The following is a 21,694-nucleotide window of genomic DNA, read 5'->3' as shown; positions in this document are numbered from 1 at the left end:
AAAGTATCTTTGAGGGAAATTTATACATCTTCCAATGTTTTTACATTAGAAAATAAGATAGCCTAAAAATTAATGAAATAATATTCAACTGAAGTCAGCAAGTATAGTTAATAGAGTAAATTCAAATAATATAGATGGAAAAATACACAAATGAGATCAGAATGTAATGAAATATGAAAGAAGAAGAATAGAAATATATATAAAATTTGTTCTTTGATTAAAGTAAAATAGGCTAGTCTTTAGTAGGATTTATCATGAAAAAAACCACAGAAATTATATTAGGATTTAAAAGGAAATATAAGTACAGAGGCAGAATAAATGAAAACAACAATATATAGAATAACTTTATGCCAATATATTTAAGATGTGTACTAAACAGACACAATCTTAAAAGTATGTAACTTTCCAGAATAGATTAATGAAGAAATGAAAATTCTATAGCCATTATATAAAGTTAATAAGTAGTTCAGAAGTTTCTCTCTTTTTTCCATTTGTCTCTGTTCATGTCTCTCTCTCTCTTTCTCTCTCTCTCTCTCTCTCTCTCTCTCTCTCACACACACACACACACACACACACACACACACACAGAAATCCCTAATTTTATTTCTGGCAGAATATTAAAATTTCAATGTGGATACCACTCCAATTTTATTAAAATATTTTCATAAAATTAAAAAATGTTACTTTTTATTTATTCTGAGAACACTGATCTTAACACTAAAACCAAGTACAATACAGGAAAATTACAGGTGAGTCTTATCACAGGAGTACTGATATAAACAGCCAAAAGAAATAGAAGACATTGGTCCTTTCTTAAATTGAAAGAAACTAAATCAAAACTAAAGAATTAGTGTACAGTTCAAGACAATATATCTTGACATGATAAATCTTGTCAGTAGTTTTAAAAAGCATGAGGTAATCAAAGCCATAGTGAAGGATTCTTCCTTCATATTCCTAAAGGAAGTGCAATTAGAACTTAGATTTTAGGAATACTTTTTTCTTTTGTACAGGAGGTAGAAATATTCTAGGGCGACATGATGCATGTGGGGAAAGTGAGGTAACCTGCCTACTTGGGTTGAAGAAAACAGTGAGAGGTAAGGTTGGGGAGCAGGTAGGTTTAGATACGTAAGCAAAATCAATCAAAATGAATTTGTTGAAAACAACATGTAACTAAAAACAGAAAAGTTTGTAATTATCATTTTAGCAACTGCCATGCATTATTATGGATGGACAGATAGATGGACAGGCAGATGAATGAATAGATTACATATGTAACAACTAGTTGTATTGTTTGCTGAAAAGATGAAATTGTAAAGTTTCAGTTTGCCACAAATTGAATAGCTTTTTCAGAAGCTGAATTTCATGGCATTTAAAAAAAAATCTCACCCTAAACCAAGCCATGCACGCAGACATTTCTTTGGTAAACTAATAAAAACCAAGTGTAAGCCAGACATTACCTTCCTCCTCAGTGTCAGATTCTTCATGCCTTATTTCTTCTGCATCTAAATCAATTCGTTCCTCTGTACTGTTCCGAAGAGCCCAGCACAGGCGATACAACTGACCAGAGATACCCAAGTAAGTTAGTGATGGTAAAATGTTCCCAATAATCCATTTGTACCCTTATTTAGTGTATGGTTTAAAAAATCAAACTTAACAAGAGTGTATGTCATAAAATAAAAAAGGCCTCCTACCAAGTTCACTCACTAAAACATTTTTACTTATAATTATTCTAGCAGATTTTCAAAACTCCAAAATATATTCTTAGAGCTCCCACTTCTGAATTTGTGATTCCAAAAAAATAAAAGATTTAGCTAACATATACCATGCCCCTTGTTCATTCATTGTCCTATCATCCAACTTCTAATAGCTATATCATAGTTTATAATTTTAAAAATATTTTCTGACATTGTATTTCTGATCCATTGGATTTAGATAGCATCTATGTGTTGTTCTTAAGTTCTAATTGCAATTAATATCCTTGTTAGCCTTTGGTAACTCACCTGCAAACTTCTGTCAACTATACCAGTACTCTAAACTGTTTTGTAGAATTTAATTTAATTTATTTCTGTAATATAAGTAAGATACCTACACTTATTCTGTTATGTTGATTAAGAAATTGAAAATAAATAACATATGTGCTATCATTTTTTATTGGTCACAGATCCAAGTTATGTGATTAGATACAAAGAATAAACACCAACCTTGTGTCATGCTAAGGAAATTGTTCCAATTATCAATAGGTTTTTAAATTTAAAGTCATATTCTCAAAATAATGCATCATTTAATATAATTCACAACTTTCTTGTACCAATTTACAAAATTTTTGTAATTGGCTTTCTAACCTATTATTGACACAGAAATATATGCTTTCACCTTATCACAATGATTTCTCATCATAGCTTTATAAGCTCTTATTCATAGCATTTCTTTTATTAGATTAAATCCACTTTCTTTGTAAAGCTCTTTTCCTTGGACTCCTTGAATTCTTCTTAGTTGCATCAATTTTATTCTAGATTTCTCCTCCAAAACTGGAATATCTCACTACTGCTCTAACAGGTTAGGTACATAACAACACATTTCATGGCTGTCTATGAAAACATTTAATGCCCAATATTCAGTGTAAATATTGGTGATGAATTCTGGTGACATTTCTTTGGTAAACTAATTTCACCTACTCTGTGCTTAAGTTTACCTATCCACATAGCATCTACTGGTCACTTCTCAAGGAAATATAAAATATATATTATTTAAGATAAATGTTGATTAATTGATGATGCAAAATAAAAATATACATGTTAGTAATAAATTCAATCAACATTAGTATTTAAATTATTCATATTTTTAAGTGATTAATATTTTCTGTGTCCCTATAGTGCCCCCCTTCCAGAGATAATTGCTAAAAACTTCAGATGTGAGCATGTCAAGATTTTTTCTATGCATAGATGAAGACATTTATTCCTATGTGTGTTTTATTACAAGTATGATATTAGACAGTAGTATAATACTCTGTATATGTTTTTCCCATTTAGCCATAATACAGACATTTTTTTAAATCCCTGTTCATTTTATTAAGTTCCTGAGTCCAGCACTTTTTTAATATATTTTAGTTGTAGATGGACACAATACCTTTATTTTGTTTATTTTTTTTTATGTGGTGCTGAAGATCAAACCCAGTGCCTCACATGTGCCTGGCAAATGTTCTACCACTGAGTTACAACCACAGCCCCTTACAAACATTTTTTAAAGCAAATAACAAAGCTCCCTCATCTTGTATCGATTCCTTTAGTGGTGGAAATATGGATTGTCTTCACTTTTTCTATTAGAAAACATTTGCAGAGAAAATCCTTTTACAAAAAGCTTCCTACCTTTATACATTTTTCTACATAAGCTACTAAAAATGAAATTCTTAACTCATAAGGTTAGAAATCTAAAAATTGACAAATGTTGCCCAATTGCAAATTATAAAATGCACACCCTCAGCAATTCTGGACTGCGGGCATTCTTTCACATCCCATCAACATTGTACAATATTCATATTAGGTACTTTCATCTATTTGAAAGGCAAAAGATGAATGCCATTCTATTTTTCCTTTTCTTGCCCCCTGCTACCATGTGCTTTTTCTTTTTCATCTCTGTTGTCAGTGTTTGTTTATATTGTATATGAGATTCAACTTGCCCCCAAACTGGCTCCTCTCAGATGAGAGTTCTGCTGTTAGGTGTCACAGTCTTTTAGGCAACAGATCCCTGACTCTTAAGCAACACTAAGTGTTTCTCCCTGGTATGCTTTAACAATGGTGTAGATTTACCTACCAATAATAGCATTCTGAAGTTTAGGGATTCTCTAGCCCATTTCCTAATCTCTTAATTCTTAATCACTGGTGCTTTTTACATACTAAGGCAGAAAATTGTTGTTTAGTTGAATGACAGGATGACAATACTCTCTTTTTTTCTACTTTATGTGGTGCAATGATTTCATCGACCTGAGACTTGTGAACCAGTTGTCACTTAAGAAGGCAAAGAACTCTTATTTTACAATGCCATTACCCAATACTCACATGTACATCAGGAATGGGTTTCGTTAGAAAGGAAATCCCCAGGATGGCCAGTAAGGATGAGCAGAAGAGAATGATGGAAAAATACATATAGTGCACTCCACAGATGATCTTGGGACAGTCACTGGCAACCAAGCAGGTCCCTGTTCCATAGGCAAACTCTGCGATCATACGAATAAGGCCTATCACAAGTCCAATTATTAGACCCCAGAATGCTCCCTGCAAAGGAAATAATGATAAATCAATGTTTAGAAAAGATGACGAATCAATCAAGTAAATCATGATTATCATTCAGCCTACTTTCTCAACTAATGACAAATAAAGGGCTAATCATGAGCACAAGTTTATGAAAGCAGTTTTATGAAAGTTGCAATGTATTTTGCTATCTCAGCCAAAGAAACAATAATTCTCACTCTGGCAGGAAAATTTTTTCCCAGTTTTTGCTTACTTGTTCGTTGACTCTTTTACAAAAGATGGCAAGCAGGAAGACAGCTGCAATTGGAGGCCCAAGGTAGCTGGAAATTGATGATAGGTAATGGAACAGCTGTCCTTTTTGAGATACTTGTACTAATGGAACCCATGCAATGCTGATGACAAGTAATATGATGACAAATATCCTGGTAGGAGAAAAAAATGTTTTGGATATTAAGCAAAAGTATCATAAGCACCTCCATTTCACTTTAGCTCTCCTCTTTAATATTTTTTAATTGTCAGTGGACCTTTTTTTTAATGTGGTGCTGAGAATCAAACCCAGTGCTTCACACATGCTAAGCAAGTGCTGTGCTACTGAGCCACAACCCCAGCCTCTCACTTTAGATCTTTAATTCATTCTTCTGGCCTTCCATTAATTTTTCTAACAAAATTTATGTCCTAGACTCGACATGAATCCCTGCCATGCTTAACACTTGTGATTAGTAAAATGTCAATAAATTGCTTATTTATAACTCATCATGATATGTTTATCTATGAGACTAAGCATCCATTCATAAGACAGTTCAAATGTCAGCAATTGACTAATAATTCCTTCATGCAATGTATACATCAGTTAGAAATTCCACTTTTATATATCAGTTAGTAATTATAATGTACCAATTAAAAAACAATAAATAGAAGGAGGACCAATAAAAGAAGGGGATCAGGGTGAGAAAGGAGGGAAGAGAAATGGGAAATATTGGGGATTAAAATGGAGCAAATTATGTTATATGCATCATGAATGTGTCAAAATGAACCACATTGTTATGCATAACTATAATGACCTAATAAAATGAAATAAACTACGGGAAGTCAACATTATGCATAACAAACAGTATGGTCAATAAACTACACCCAATGACTTTATTGTTATTAATTAGAAAGTCATGTGCCTCTCCTGCTCTTAGCTTTAATTCCTTTCTATCACATGAAAAGTGAAATCCGGTTTCCTTATGACTTTAATATCTGTGCAGACATCACCTCTGGCACCTTCCTAAGCTTGTTTCTTATCATCTTGTGCAAGTCTCACTCTTTGTTATTAACCGAAACACCATTAATTCTGTCTTAATTTTCTTCGTAGTACATCTTGCTACCTAATGGAGCATACATTTGTTGTGTTTTCTTCACAAAAATCTAAGTCCCATGAAGCAGGAATTTTTAAATAGGGGTATGGGTTTCTTTTCATATTTGTATTCTGGGAGAATGTAGGCATTAAAGAGAGAGGAAAACCAAAACTTGTTAATATTTATATTCCATGATTTTATAATTGTCAAAGTGAATTCTAATGTTGTATATAACTAAAAAGAACCAATAAAATTTTTAAAACTAGGTAGGATATCATTAGATTTAAAAGAGGTATTGTCTATTTGCGGATGATATGATACTATATCTAACAGACCCAAAAAGGTCTACAAAGAAACTACTAGAACTAATAAATGAATTCAGCAAAGTGGCAGGATATAAAATCAACACACATAAATCAAAGGCATTCCTGTATATCAGCGACAAATCTTCTGAAATGGAAATGAGGACAACCACCCCATTCACAATATCCTCAAAAAAAATAAAAACTTGGGAATCAACCTAACAAAAGAGGTGAAAGACTTATACAATGAAAACTACAGAAACCTAAAGAGAGAAATAGAAGAAGACCTTAGAAGATGGAAAAATATACCCTGTTCATGGATAGGAAGAACTAACATCAACAAAATGGCAATATTACCAAAAGTTCTCTATAGGTTTAATGCAATGGCAATCAAAATCCCAAGGGCATTTCTTGTAGAAATAGATAAAGCAATTATGAAATTCATATGGAAAAACAAAAGACCCAGAATATCAAAAGCAATTCTAAGTAGGAAGTGTGAGTCAGGCAGTATAGTGATACCAGATTTCAAACTATACTACAGAGCAATAGTAACAAAAACAGCATGGTACTGGTACCAAAACAGGCGGGTGGACCAATGGTACAGAATAGAGAACACAGAGACCAATCCACAAAATTACAACTTTCTTATATTTGATAAAGGGGCTAAAAGCATGCAATGGAGGAAGGATAGTATCTTCAACAAATGGTGCTGGGAAAACTGGAAATCCGTATGCAACAAAATGAAACTAAATCCCTTTCTCTCACCATGCACAAAAGTTAACTCAAAATGGATCAAAGAGCTTGATATCAAATCAGAGACTCTGCCCCTGATAGAAGAAAAAGTTGGCTCCGATCTACATATTGTTGGGTTGGGCTCCAAATTCCTCAATAGGACACCCATAGCACAAGAGTTAATAATTAGAATCAACAAATGGGACTTACTCAAACTAAAAAGTTTTTTTCTCAGCAAGAGCAACAATAAGAGAGGTAAATAGGGAGCCTACATCCTGGGAACAAATTTTTACTCCTCACACTTCAGATAGAGCCCTAATATCCAGAGTATACAAAGAACTCAAAAAATTAAACAATAAGAAAACAAGTAACCCAATCAACAAATGGGCCAAAGACCTGAACAGATACTTCTCAGAGGAGGACATACAATCAATCAACAAGTACATGAAAAAATGCTCACCATCTCTAGCAATCAGAGAAATGCAAATCAAAACCACCCTAAGATACCATCTCACTCCAGTAAGATTGGCAGCCATTTTGAAGTCTAACAACAACAAGTGCTGGCGAGGATGTGGGGAAAAGGGTACTCTTATACATTGCTGGTGGGACTGCAAATTGGTGCGGCCAATTTGGAAAGAAGTATGGAGATTCCTGGGAAAGCTGGGAATGGAACCACCATTTGACCCAGCTATTGCCCTTCTCGGACTATTCCCTGAAGACCTTAAAAGAGCGTACTACAGGGATACTGCCACATCGATGTTCATAGCAGCACAATTCACAATAGCTAGACTGTGGAACCAACCCAGATGCCCTTCAATAGATGAATGGATAAAAAAATGTGGCATTTATACACAATGGAGTATTACGCAGCACTAAAACATGACAAAATCATGGAATTTGCAGGAAAATGGATGGCACTAGAGCAGATTATGCTAAGTGAAACTAGCCAATCCCTAAAAAACAAATGCCAAATGTCTTCTTTGATATAATGAGAGCAACTAAGAACAGAGCAGGGAGGAAGAGCAGGAGGAAAAGACTAACATTAAACAGAGAAATGAGGTGGGAGGGAAAGGGAGAGAAAAGGGAAATTGCATGGAAAAGGAAGGAGACCCTCATTGTTACACAAAAGTACATATAAGAGGTTGTGAGGGGAATGGGGAAAAAACAAGGAGAGAAATGAATTGTAGTAGATGGGGTAGAGAGAGAAGATGGGAGGGGAGGGGAGGGGGGATAATAGAGGATAGGAAAGGTAACAGAATACAATAGTCACTAATATGGCATCATGTAAAAATGTGGATGTATAACCGATGTGATTCTGCAATCTGTAATTGGGGTAAAAATGGGAGTTCATAACCCACTTGAATCTAATGTATGAAATATGATATGTCAAGAGCTTTGTAATGTTTTGAACAACCAATAAAAAAAAGATAAATTTTGACCTTTTGGAGAGGTCTGAAAAATAAATAAATAAATAAATAAATAAAAGAGGTGTTGTGCTCAATATTGCATACCAATTAATGAACCTACTGCATCCTAGGACTGCTGGATTCCAGTCCCACACATTCTCTCCCATGAGAACATCAAGGTCTGACTGTTCCTTCTCTACCGTAAAGAATTATGTGTCCATGAGTACCAAGAGATGTTGACAAAAATCTTCAATCCAGATGTCCATGAAAAATAAATTCAAGTATATTATGATAATGGAATATCATATAGAAAGAGACTGAATGAACTAGAGCTACAAATAACAGTATGGCTGAATGTCACAAATAGCCAGGATATATACCATTGATAATAGTGTAAAACTGGAAAAAACTAAACTACAGCATTGGAGGTTACAGTGATATCTTTGGAAAGATGGGGCCCAACAGGAAGTTTGGGTGATGGTAATGGAAACTTCCCGTTGGGAATTTTTAAAACATTTTATAAAATGCTATGACTGTATAGAATCCACTTACAAATTGTGAAGGGGGAAAAGAAGACTATACTATCTAATATTTCTCAACCTCACTGTGTGCAAGGCCCTCAGACTGCTTTGGGTCCCCTGGATTGACAAAAGTATCCAAACAGCCTCTTGTATTTAGTCACTTTGCTGAGTCTGTCCCTTCTAACATGACCCAGTCATTAATCAATGCAGTTGAGTGGATAACTTACCCTATTAATTCTGTGACATACAAGGACACTTCTAGAGAGAACACATAAAACTATGAGAGTTGATGGTACTACATCCCATTACAACATTGATGGGGTTTTTTGAAGATGTGGTTGAAGGGGTACTTAGGAGAAGAAGAAATAAGAGACAAATATGCTTGAAAGTCTGAAAAAACAACTATTTGATCTTAAAGTCTGGCCTCAATTTTTATGTCTAGAAAGAGCAAAGTTGAATTAAATGCCCTCTACTTTCCTCACTTTAGAACTGTTTGATTACTTTCATTGAAGCCAAAGGCTAAGAGTTGCAGTTCACTTCCACATCTGCCTCTCCCTAGAGAAATTCTAAATAGAAACCAGGTTCCCTTACCGTCCAACTATCAGGAGCTCTTTCTCTGATGCCTGCTTTCGAATATTGGTATAGATGTCAATGGAGAAGAGAGTGCTGGCACTATTGAAGATGGATGTCAAGGAGCTCATGAGAGAGGCCAGCATGACAGACAGCATCAGACCTCTTAGTCCTAAGGCCAAGAGAAAGTACAAACATCATTTAGCAATTGGATGTCATGGTCTACAAGGTTTTTGCTAAAAACAGAGAGCCATATAAAGATAAAAATGTCACCTGGAACATTGATTAACTACTGTAGTTGTAGTTTCTTTTTACTTATTTATACACAATAGCAGAATGCATTAAATTCTTATTACACATATAGAGCACAATTTTTCATATCTCTGGTTGTATACAAACTATATTCACACCAATTCGTGTCTTCATACATATACTTTGGATAATAATTACCATTACATTCCACCATCATTTCTAACCCCATGCCCCCTCCCTGCCCTTCCAACCCCTCTGCCCTCTCTAGAGTTTGTCTATTCTGCCCATGTTCCCTCTCCCTATCCCACTATGTATCAGCCTCCTCATATAGAGAAAACATTTGGCATTTGGTTTTTTGGGATTGGGTGACATTTTAATAATGATCCAGTACATAATTTTAGTACTAATTATAAGCATATTTATAAGCTAAAAACTAATTTTGGAAAAGAGTGAAGAATCCAGTATCATATTTCTTTGGAAAAGAAGGTCTTGGTTTCCTGAAGAGTTTGAGAACCAGAGAAGTAGAGGCCCAGTAGATAGCACTGCTGAAAAGCCCTTTGGTTTGGAAAAGTTGAGGGTTTTGAAACACAATGGAAGGTCCATACTTCTCACTTCAGTTCCTTCTGCCCCTTAGTAATGGACCTAAATCTGCTAGGACAGAGTAGAAGATGGTCTTGATCCTGAAAGAGCAAAGGTTCTAACAGAACCTGCATCTGGTTCACTCTTTATCTCCAGGCTCATCATATGGTTGGCAGCATGTGGAAGGGGCTCATGAAATATCTGAATAGAAATGAATTAATGGAAGTAAGAATACTAAGGTTTATTCTACAACCCTTCCTGATGGCCTGTGTAAGCAAGGACATTCACTTACCAGCAGGCATCAGTACCAGCACCAGCATTGGGTAGGCATAGTTAGTGCAGCCGACTTCAACACCACAGTGCTTCACACATTCAGAAGGTACAACACAGGCAACTATATCTGCAGAGATGTGTGGAGGTTAGTGCAGTGAGCAGGCAAAACCCACAAACATTGAACAAAGAGATAATGTATAAGACCATTAATGGGAGGAAATATATTTTCCTCAAAATTGGAGATTCTGCTTTGAACTTCATACAATGGATCCTGTCCTTCTTTGACCAGAACACAGCAACCAAGTATCTCATCTCCAAAACTCCCTTGCACTGACCATGGGGCAGGGCTCTACTTTGGGAGATAATGTGGCCAGATCATTAATGCAAATAGAAAGAGCTGATCCCATCTTCCAGAAAATGGCAAGAGAACCAGTTCTCCCAGGAGAATGATGCTCCAGAAGTATGAAAACACCCAGGAAGCTAGGCCCAGTGTCCAGTCACATTTTTCTCAGTGTCATTTGCCTACATCTAGGAAGATGTCACTGTGATGGTTAATTGGGTGACTATCCCATGAGGTATGAAGCCTCACTTCTGTGGCAGGTGATGAAATTTTGCTTAAGCAATATTAGGACAACAGATATGAAAAAGTGTTGCATATCCACCCAGAATAATAATACACTAGCACAGCATCTTCTTTTCATTTTGTTCTTTTCTAATACTTTTCCACAGAGAAACCAATATCTTTCAGTGGGTAGATCATCTTTGAGATAATACTTTGCAGTATTCTTTCTACAATAACATAATAACCTCAACAGTTTCCACATTTTTGAGATAATCTTTTGCCCCTAGTGTAGAATTTTCCATAAATGAGGTAAACAATAATTATTTGGCTATATTCTGCTAGGTGAGTATTGATACATTTTTTACTGTTATAAATAGTAAGAATTTCACAATAAGAAGTGATGTTTACCACTTGATGGTCATCTTGAGATTTCAGTGAGGTAAATTAATATTTATTTGAAAAAATACAGAGTGGATTTAGTGTTAGCTAACAGATTGTTCCTAATAAAAAATGAAACCCCAATTAGCCAAAAAAAGATCAGCTATATTTTCTTTGCTTTTCACAGTAAAGAAAAAAATGCTGATTTTTTAGGGATATTATCTACATTAATAGCTAGCCTCTCCTGAATCAGAAATGAATGGTCCCCCCCAAAAAAAATCTGATTCTGATAGCAAAAATTGATTCAATTCTATAGTTATCTCAGAGACCAAGAAATATGAATTTATCTCAAGACCTTTTCAGTCAGAGATGTGATTAAACTCCATGACTACAGATCACTCAAGTCATCTTTGCCCAATTCTACCTCAACCTTCAGTGCTCTTCTGTCATATTCTCTAGATTTCCTTAAATTCAAGCCACTCATGAAAATAGTACTCACTGTCTCAAATGTATATTAAGAGACAGGCAGGCATCATTAAAAACAATAATAAAACAGTGTCAAATTGCCAAATTTTCCTGCTTTTCATCCCCTTCACAAATCTTGAATTCTTCTTTTACTTCCATCCAGAATTGGGGGGGTTTTGGTGGGGTGGGGGGGACGGGGCATTGATCATGGGTTTATACTAAAATTTTAAAATATTTCTTAGGATTCATAATAAAAAGAGGATATATGGATTCATGGCTTGCCTGTATATAGGATACGACTGATCATTCCTGGCATCACCATGAAGAATATGGGCAGAATCTTCAAATAGCCACACATGATGCAGGCAGCCTTCACGTGAGACATGTTCTTGCCGCACAGGCAGCGTTGTACCATAATCTGCCAGGAAAAATACAACATATTAGTAAAATAACCAGGTAATGATTTCCAAGGAGGTTAGTGTCTTTGTTCAGGGTTTAATGTTGCAATAAGTAATTACATCATGGTTAGTGGAAAATAATGGGCATTAGAATAAGGCCAAGATTTGAATTACTACTCATTTTGCACATATGTGATCCCTGTGAGTCTGAGGTTTCTCATAAAATAGGGTTCTCTCTTGCAGGGCATTCTGAATAATTATTATGATGCATAGTAATAACTTTGTTACATAGAAATCAATACACATTAAACTACAATTAAAGTATTTTTAAAGCTCCAAGATTGCAGATCAACAATCATAATGTGCTCCATTAGTTGCAAAGAAGTTATATTGATGCTACCACAAGTTGTGTAAATTGCGTCTTTAATATTGTAGGCATTAGCAGCAGCTCCCTACTTTAATTATGTAATGGCACCCTTGGGAAATAGACATTTGCCATAGAAACACCATAGTCAGACAATCATCAGAACTGAGCACTGAAACATTAATTTTCAGATTTCTTCAAAACATTCTGAGACTCTCATCTAGTTACAAATCAAATATGATAGCACTGGGGAAAATAATGCATGTGGTTTTGTAATTTCTACTTAATTTGTTCAGTCTTTTAACTGAGAATTTTCTAGCAAAGGAGTGTTTATACCTATAATGTCAAGACTTCTCAATATTTTTTAAAGGACCATCAAAATAGGGATGTCCTTTAGATAATCAATTTATTAGTGTTAACACTGGTATCATTTAATAATGGGTAAGAATATGGCATTTTTTAGACAGGTGTAGAAATAATGGGTAAGAATATGGCATTTTTTAGACAGGTGTAGAAACAAACAGTGAGGACAGAAACCCTGTGAGCAGATAAGCAGGATCAGGTATCAGATCTAAACAAATGTGAGGCTGCTTGCAAAGCATAAGTCAAAGAGTCAGAAATGAAATAGATATAATAAAGAAGGTTCATAAAAAATTCATAAAGAAATTTTGCATTATTTGACAGATATTTTGAGAAAATCAGTTTATTACTTGGGTAGTACAGACATTTTAACTATATAATTCTTCCAACTTATGAACATGGGATATTTTTATTTATTTGTGTCCTCTATTTATTTAATCAGTATTTTAGAGTTTCCATTATAGAAATTTTTCACTTCCATGGGTAATTTATTCCTAGGTATTTTAATTTTTTATCTACTATAAATGGGATATTTTCTTTAATTCTTTTTCAGAAAATTTACTAGTAGCTTATAGAAGTACAACTGATTTTTGTATGTTGATTTTGTATCCTTCAAGTTTACTGAATTATTATATATAGTTCTAATAGTTTTTATTGTGGCCTTTAATGTGATATTAGACATATATATCAGAATATATATCTCAATATGCAAATGTAGTCCCCACAACAGAGATAATTTTATTTACTCCTTTCTAATTTTCTAATGTGGGTATTCTTTATCTCTTTCTCTTACCTAATTGCTCTGAATAGGACTTCCAGAAGTATGTTGGATAGAAGGGGTGAAAGTGGGCATACTTGTCTTGTTCAATATTTTAGAGGAAAAACTTTCACCTTTATCCTGCTCTATAAAATGTAAACTGTGGATTTGTAACCTTTAACCTATGACCTTTATTATGTTGAGGTACATTTCTTCTACACCTAATTTGTTGAGAGCTTTTAACACACAAAAAAAAAATGTGCTAAATTTATCAAATGACTTTTCTGAATCTATTGAAATACTTATGAGTTTTTTGGTCCTTGATTCTGTTAATCTGATGTTTCACATTTAACAATTTGCATACATTGAGCCATCCTTAAATCTATGGGATGAATTCTACATGATTATAGTGAATAAACTCGTTAATGCACCATAGAACTCAGTTACCTAGTTTGTTGAGGTTTTTCCAACTCTGTTCATTAGTTTACTTTTTGTTATTTTCTCATATAATTTTGATGTCAGGGTAAATCTGACTTCATAGAATGAGTTTTGAAGAATTTCTTCCTTCTAAACTTTTTGGAATAATTTGAGAAGAATGTTCTTTGAACATTTGTTAAGAGTTTGGCAGTGAAGAATCAGGCCTTGAACTTTGATGAAATTAATAAAGAACTTTTTATTACTGATTCATCTCATTACTCATTATTGTTCTGTTTAGATTTTCTATTGCTTCATGGTTGCATGTATATAGGAATTTATCCATTTCTCCTGGCCTTTAAATTTCTTCCTCAAACTTGGGAAGTTTTCTGCCATTATTTCTTTTTCTTTTTCTTTTTTTTCTTTTTTTGGTGGGGATACCAGGGATTGAACTCAGAGCATCGACCACTGAGCCACACCCCTAGTCCTATTTTGTATTTTATTTAGAGACAAAATCTCACTGAGTTTCTTAGCACCTCGATTTTGCTGAGTCTGGCTTTGAACTTTGAACTCTTGCTTCAGCTCTGCCATTATTTCTTTACATTTGTTTCTATCCCTTTCTCACTTCTCCCCTTCTGCTTTTCTCCTCTTCTGCCCTTCTCCTCTCTTTAACTTTTTTTAATCTTTTTTTTCCTTTTCTTTTCATTTAATAATTTCCAATGAGCTATCTTCAAGTCCATTCATCAGCCTTCTGCTAACTCTAGTTTGCCATTGAATCTCTCATATTTTGGCATTCACTTCTATAATTCTATTGTAATTATAGTCTTCTATTAGATATACCTATGGCAAACTCGTGCAGGGTGTCTACTTTTTAAAAATGTTTTTATAGTTATATGTAATGTAATTTTTTGATTTTTTTCAGTTCTGTTTTTGTATTATTCTTTGGCTTGGTGATTTCTGTTTGGTAATTAAAAATTCTTAAGAAAAAAAAGAAAAAAGAAAATAAAAATTCTTTGATTTGAATTAACATGTTTTAACTCTACATATTAGTGGAGTTCAGTGTGATATTTCAGTGTTTGATGATAAAATCCAACCTCTCTTTATCCACCTGTCTCAACCTTCCCAATTTCTAATAATCCCTAGTTTACATCAAGGTTGACTTTTTTAAATTTCCATACATGAGAGAAAACACACAATACTTGTTTTTAAGTGTCTGGCTTATTTTAGTTAATTTAATATCTTCCAGTTCTATCTATTTAGTTTAGTGCTCTTATATATTTCTCTCTCTGTTAAGTTCTCTGTTTATGTATTGCTCTTCTTACCTGAGTGAGCTTTAAAACTGTTCTTTCAAATTCTGTCAGGTAAATTGCATATCTCCATTGCATTAGATTTAGTTCCTTGAGATTAATCTTAGTCTTTTGTTTGTAATATATTTTGTAGTTTCTTTATCTTCCTTGGCTCTCTATCTAATTTTGTGAATTAGATAAAGAAACCACCTCTCCAGATCTTGGTAGACTATTCTTGTACAGGAACTATTTCTCTGCAATCATCCTGGCAAACGATTTCATGTAACTCTTTGTGCTTATCCTACCTGCTGTCTTTATTCTTAGTGACTCACAAGAAATTACAGAGTGTCAAGTCTTGCTATTGCCTTAAAGAAGGTAAGATAGAATTCAGTCTTTTGAGGCACAGCTCAAGAGATTGGGATGTTAGATGTTTGACCCGTTTCCTTCTTTCCTTAAAGAAAAGCTGAGGGCCAGAGTTCATCTCCCACTCATTCTTCCCTACACCAAGGAAAATATGTGAGGCAGATTCCTGTATTCTTGATCAGCCTTCAAACTTGAGAAGGTAATTGTTTAATGTTTGCAAGTTTATTTTATCTTTATCATAAGAATTGAACCCAAGGTCCTGTGTATACTAATCAAGTGGTCTGCCACTTAGCTATGCCTTCAGCCTATTCATGAGCTTAAAAGTCTTGTTTTTATTCACTGTAGTGAAAGAGACTCAGAAGTGCAGATCTCCACCAACTCTGAGTCTAGTGAATTTGGAGCTGTTTCTGTGGGAAAATATTGTAAAGGTTACTCTTCTCAATGTACCTAGAAACTACTTTGAGGAAGAATCTAAACATCTGGATTTACTGCTGTAGGGAAGAAGTGGCAAAGAGTGCTCACTCTCTCTTGTTTAAGCTAGAATGTTTCATGATCTCTTTGAAGGGGGAACCATCTGGTTTGAAGTTATCACTGAACAAATCCTGGAAACAAGGTGCAACCTCAGAATGGTCCCCTAGCCTCCCTTTAATGAGAATTTTCAGAAGTTTGTCTTAAGATAAAGTCAGAGGAGAAGATAGGTATAACCCCTCCATTCTTGCTGGTAAAGATTTCCAACCCTTTTCCCATGAGAGACTGTAGGACTGGAATTGTCACTGAGGCAAACTGGGGAAGAAAGCAGAGAGTGTTTTTATACTTGTTTGGGCTAGAAATGGTTCATTCTCTATTGATACATAGGATAGAGTCTCAGATACTAGCTTGGTAAAGGCCAGAACCATAGGGAGCTATTGGGAAAACACACAGTCAACTCATTCCAGGGGAATCTGGGCTGATCCCTAGGGCTACAGCAGCTAGAAGAACTCACATGGTTCAAAACATTCTTCTTTCTTTGTGATTGAAAGTCATGGTGCCATACACTGTGCTTGCTATTCTTCAAGCAGGATGACTCTAAAGCTAAGCCCTCTAGTAGTGACTTTAAAGTTCAGCACCACATATGTGGTGTAAGCCCTTTCCACCCCTTGGGAAGATGCTGGGAATTGACTAAGACTCTGTTCTCAGTGGGGTTAGTTGGAATTTTTTCTCTGTTTTGATGTATGTATTTTCTCAGTCATCTATTATATAGTAATTTTTTGGCAGGGCAGGTGGGATTCTGAATTTGTTTTCAAAAGAAGGAAACTTTCTGTAGATGTTTAGTCTGTGTTTCTGGGAGGGGGAATAGACAGGAGCTTCCTATTCTGACATATTACTGATTTCACTCCTCCATTTGGAGGTATAAAGAGAAGATTTCAGCAATTCACAGAGATTTTGGTATTTAATGAGTAATAATTTCCAAGAAAAATTAAAACAGTGTAAAAAATCAAAATATACCACATCTGATTGGAGTTATGAATTACTCTCATATAATCAGAAAAATAGAGGCATTGCATACTGATCTGTCCAAAATTATGATATAGACATACTGGGAGGATAGGAAAACAAGAAATATGATACAAGGAATTGAGAGTAGAAAGTTAAACCCTCATCTCTCATCATGGGAAGCCAACAGAAAAATATTAAAACTGGAAAACCTAGAGGGAGCAATATAACAATCATTTGAATAATGTGGGATCAAGTTACTGAGAAAATTTTGACTAATTGGATTTCAGTAAGGTGTGAGCTCCAAGGCAATGTCTATGCTGACAGATCACAGATCACACACTGAATATAATGATTAAGAATAGAAATAAACACAAAAAAAATCCTTAATTGAAAGAGCTAAAATTCTTTTCCTCTGAGGAGAAAGAAAAAGGGTATAGAGAAGAGAATCAGGTATATATTTTTATGAAAAGCCTTATGGCAGTGTTTGATACTTTAAAAGATATATGTGTAGGTAAAACTAGAAACTAGATGCTTTTTTACAACATAGAAAACAACAATACATACACACATGCTCACCTGATCTGTGCACCAGAACCACACAGCTAAGATATTCATTCCAATCATCAGTCCTGGCCATGGAATATCCCCAGTGATAGCATCTCGGAAAATGTGAAATGCATCCGCCTGGGGAGTGTAGCACTGGGGGCTGATTGTCAGGTTATCCCCCTCGATCACAGATGGGATGGCATTCATGTACTTCTCTGTAAAGCTGTCGTAGCCTCCAACTTCAGCAAAAGCTGAAAAGGCATCAGATAAAATAAAATTGTATGAAATTTCAAGACACCGGATGATTATGATTGCTCCTTTATAGTGGAGGTACTAGAGCACCTCCCTGCAGCTTGGTAAAATCCTCAGGGGCTTCCCACCATCATGTCTTTCTAGTTTCTCCACTGGCCTCCACCAAGGCTGAAGACTGGTCTTCACATAATACATAAAACAAATAATTCTCTTTTTTTCTCCTAGTGCTCTTTAAAGTTTTAATTTTGCATCTAGACTTGGGATAAAAAAATAAAACTGTTAGCTCACAGACAGATACTGATGTCTCACCACCACCCAGAGCAGAATCAAACAAGATGATAAGCTAAGAGATTCAGCCTAATGGAATTAGCCATCAGAAACTCCAACTCTTCTGAAAGGAAAAGAAAGAAATGCCTCTCTTACTCAAAATCTGGCCATTCTGACCTTATGTGCAATCTGATTTTCTGATGCAATATTTTATTCTGTTTATGTTACAATAAAAAAGTTGGAGATATGAGCAGAAATTGGAGGCAGCAGGTTAGATGTGATGAGGAAGAATGGTCAGACTAAGCCCACTGGAGGCTGGAAAGCCTAGTTAAGAGTAAACAAGAATTATAGTTAATCTTAGAAAGATGAATCTCGACCTCTAGGGCCACTTCTACAAGTTTAAATGATGCAAAATATACCCAAGTATTATATAATTGTAGAATTGTGGTTGGCATTAATTGTTCACTAATTAGTTGAACATTTACTATGTGACAAACATCATGCTATTGTGCAAAATAAATTTTTAAGGCAGCCTAGTGTAAGACACAGGCAATACAAAGAAATTGTTAAAAAGAAATATGAGCCAGGTTCAGAGGCACATGCCTGTAATCCCAGCGGCTTGGGAGGCTGACAGGAGGATGTTGAGTTCAAAGCCAACCTCAACAATGGTGGGGCACTTAGCAACTCAGTGAGACCCTGTCTCTAAATAAAATACAAAACAGGGCTGGGGATGTGGCTCAGTGGTCGAGTGCCCCTGAATTCAATCCCTGGTAGGTACCAAAAGAAAAAAGAAAGAAAGAAAGAAAAAAGAAAAGAAACAGAAAGAAAGAAATATGAGGGGTTGGGATTGTAGCTCAGTGGTATAGCACTTAACTGACAGGCACTGGGTTCAATCCTCAGCACCACATATAAATAAATAACTATATTGTGTCCATCTACAATTTAAAAAAAAAACATTTAGAGGAAAAATAAAGAAATATGAGCCAGGCACGGTGGCACATGCCTGTAATCCCAATGGCTCAGGAGGCTGAGGCAGGAGGTTGGGGGGCTCAAAGCCAGCCTCAATAAGAGTGAGGCACTAAGCAACTCAGTGAGACCCTGTAAATAAATAAAATACAAAATAGGGCTGGGGATGTGGCTCAGTGGTCAGCGTCCCTGAGTTCAATCCCCAGTACCAAAAAGAAAGAGAGGGAGAGAAAAATGATTTATAAAAACCACATGGGGTTACACATGCAATAAAACTAGAAATCATTAACATGAAAAGCTTTCAAAAATTCTACAAATACACGGAAATTAAACGAACTATTCAAACAACCAATGAATCAAGGAAGAAATCAAAAAGGAATTTTAAAAACATTTCTTAGGCTGGGCACGTAGCTCAGTGGCAAAGTGCTTGCCTTGTATGCATGAGGCACTGGGTTCCATCCTCAGCACCATATAAAAAAAATTAACAAATAAAATAAAAGGCATTCTATCCATCTACAACTACAAAATTTTTTTTAATAAAAATAAAGATAAAACATTTCTTGAAGCAAATGAAAATGGAAATCAATATACTAAAAGCAATGGTATATGGCAAAAACTGTACTGAGGGAAATTTATAGCAATCAGTGCCTATAGCAAAAGGCCAGAAAGATCTCATAGAAACAACCTATTCTTTCCTCTCAAAGAAGTAGGAAAAAAAACCAAATTCTAAATTAGTAGAAAGAAAGAAATATGAGAGCAGAAATAAATAAAACAATGACTAAAGTGAAAAAAAATAATAAAAATATCAGTGAAATGAATAATTGATTTTTTTGAAAGGATAACCAAAATTGGCAAACCCATAGCTAGGAAAGAGAGAGAAAGAAGACTCAGATAAATAAAATCAATGATAAAAGGTAGAAAGCACAACCAAAACCAAATAAATATAAAGGAATATTCAAAATTATTATGAAAACTAAATACTAATAAATTTGATAACCTAGAGTAAATGGACAAATTCTGGGACATATACATCTTGATAAGATTGAAACATGAAAAAATAGAAAACCTGAGCAGACCAATAACCAGTATGAATTAGTGATTTAAAAAAAAATCTTCTACCAAAGATATTATACCCTTACCTCTATCCAGTTTCAAAAATCAACTCAAATGGTCTAAAGATTTAAATATAAGGCCTAAAACTATGGAACTATTAGGAAAAAAACAGGGGAAATATTTTAGGATACTGAAAATGTTTTAGACAAGATCCAAAAATCATAGGAAACAAAAGCAAAAATGAACAAATGGAATTAAACAAAAAAGAGACTCCACACAACAGAGAAAAATCATCTGAGTATGAGAAAATTTACAGATTGTGAGAAAAATATTTGCAAACAATACATCTTGCAAGGGGTGGGCTGAGGATATAGCACAGTTGGTAGAGTGCTTGTCTTGCATGCACAAGGCCCTGGGTTCAATCCCCAGCACAACAACAAAAAGCCACATCTTGCAAGGGGTTAATATTTAGAATACATAAAGAACTTCAATAATTTGAAAGCATATACAAAACAATAAACTAAAAAAAACAAATCAAAACAAGCAACAACAACAACAAAAAAATAAAGCTTGATTTAAGAGGGGGCCACAGACCCAAATAGACAATTCTAAAAAGAAAACATACAAATGGTCAAAGGGTATATTTTAAAAAGCTCAAGAGCTTTAAGCATTAGGGAAATGAAAATCAAATCCATAATGAGATACCACCTCCCTCCGTTAAGAACAGCTTTGATCAAACAAAATGAAAGATAACATGTACCAATGAGGATGTGAAGAAAAAGGAAAATTTGCACACTGTTGGGTGCGAATGTAAATAGCCATGGTGGAAAATGGCAAGGAGGTTTCTCAAAAACTTAAAAATTGAACTACCATATGATCCACCAGTGCCACTACTGTATATACATGTAGAGGAAATGATGTCAGAATGTTGAAGCGATATCTGTACCCCCATGTTTATTACAGCACTACTAACTATAGCTAAGAAATGGAAACAATCAACTAACAAATAGATTAAAAAAATGTTATGGAATACTATTTATCTCATTTATACAAAAAAGGAATAACATCATGTCCTTTGTGGCAACATGGATGAATCTGGATATCGTTTCATTAAATGAAATAAACGGGGCACTGAAAGATATATACCACATGATCTTATGCATATGTGGGATGCACAATGTTTAATCAAACAGAAATCTAGAGGAGAATGCTGGTTACCAGAGGCTAGCGAAAGTAAGGCGTGGGGTGATGAGGAAAGGATGATCAATGGGTACTGTTACAATTAAGTAGGAGTAAGAAGATCTGGTGTACACAGTAGGGTCGCTGTAGGAAACAATCATCTATTCAATTTTGAATATTGTATATTTCAAAAGCTAATATTAATTATTTTTAATATTTCCATAAAAAGAAAAAAATTGAGGATATAGATTTAACATTTTTAGACATTACATAATGTATAAATGTATTGAAGCCTCACATGTTGTACTCCATTAATATATATGATGTTGTTTTTATGTAACAGTTGAAATAAAATTAAAATACATGAATTAAGCTGAGAGATAAGA

General features: G+C 34.7%; 1 protein-coding gene across 2 annotated transcripts in view; it reads right to left on the bottom strand.

Annotated features, from left to right (window-relative positions):
- The window catches only part of LOC113177524 (solute carrier family 5 member 4-like), a 58,391-nt gene that overhangs the window by 1,090 nt on the left and 35,607 nt on the right, over positions 1-21,694 (bottom strand). Inside the window, exons 8-14 of one of the 2 annotated variants that reach the window (XM_026382073.1) lie at positions 17,622-17,842; positions 11,910-12,045; positions 10,242-10,349; positions 9,140-9,290; positions 4,501-4,669; positions 4,056-4,271; positions 1,458-1,557 (exon numbers count right to left, since the gene is read on the bottom strand). In XM_026382073.1, the coding sequence (XP_026237858.1) occupies positions 1,458-1,557; positions 4,056-4,271; positions 4,501-4,669; positions 9,140-9,290; positions 10,242-10,349; positions 11,910-12,045; positions 17,622-17,842 (1,101 nt within the window). Of the gene's footprint in view, positions 1-1,436; positions 1,558-4,055; positions 4,272-4,500; positions 4,670-9,139; positions 9,291-10,241; positions 10,350-11,909; positions 12,046-17,621; positions 17,843-21,694 lie in introns of both variants that reach the window. The other variant, XM_026382072.1, reaches the window with a different exon arrangement.

Source organism: Urocitellus parryii, chromosome 3, assembly GCF_045843805.1.
Source record: "Urocitellus parryii isolate mUroPar1 chromosome 3, mUroPar1.hap1, whole genome shotgun sequence".
Taxonomy (NCBI): domain Eukaryota; kingdom Metazoa; phylum Chordata; class Mammalia; order Rodentia; family Sciuridae; genus Urocitellus; species Urocitellus parryii.
The sequence above is the reverse complement of the archived record's forward strand: the minus strand, read 5'-3'. Positions and strand labels throughout refer to the sequence as shown.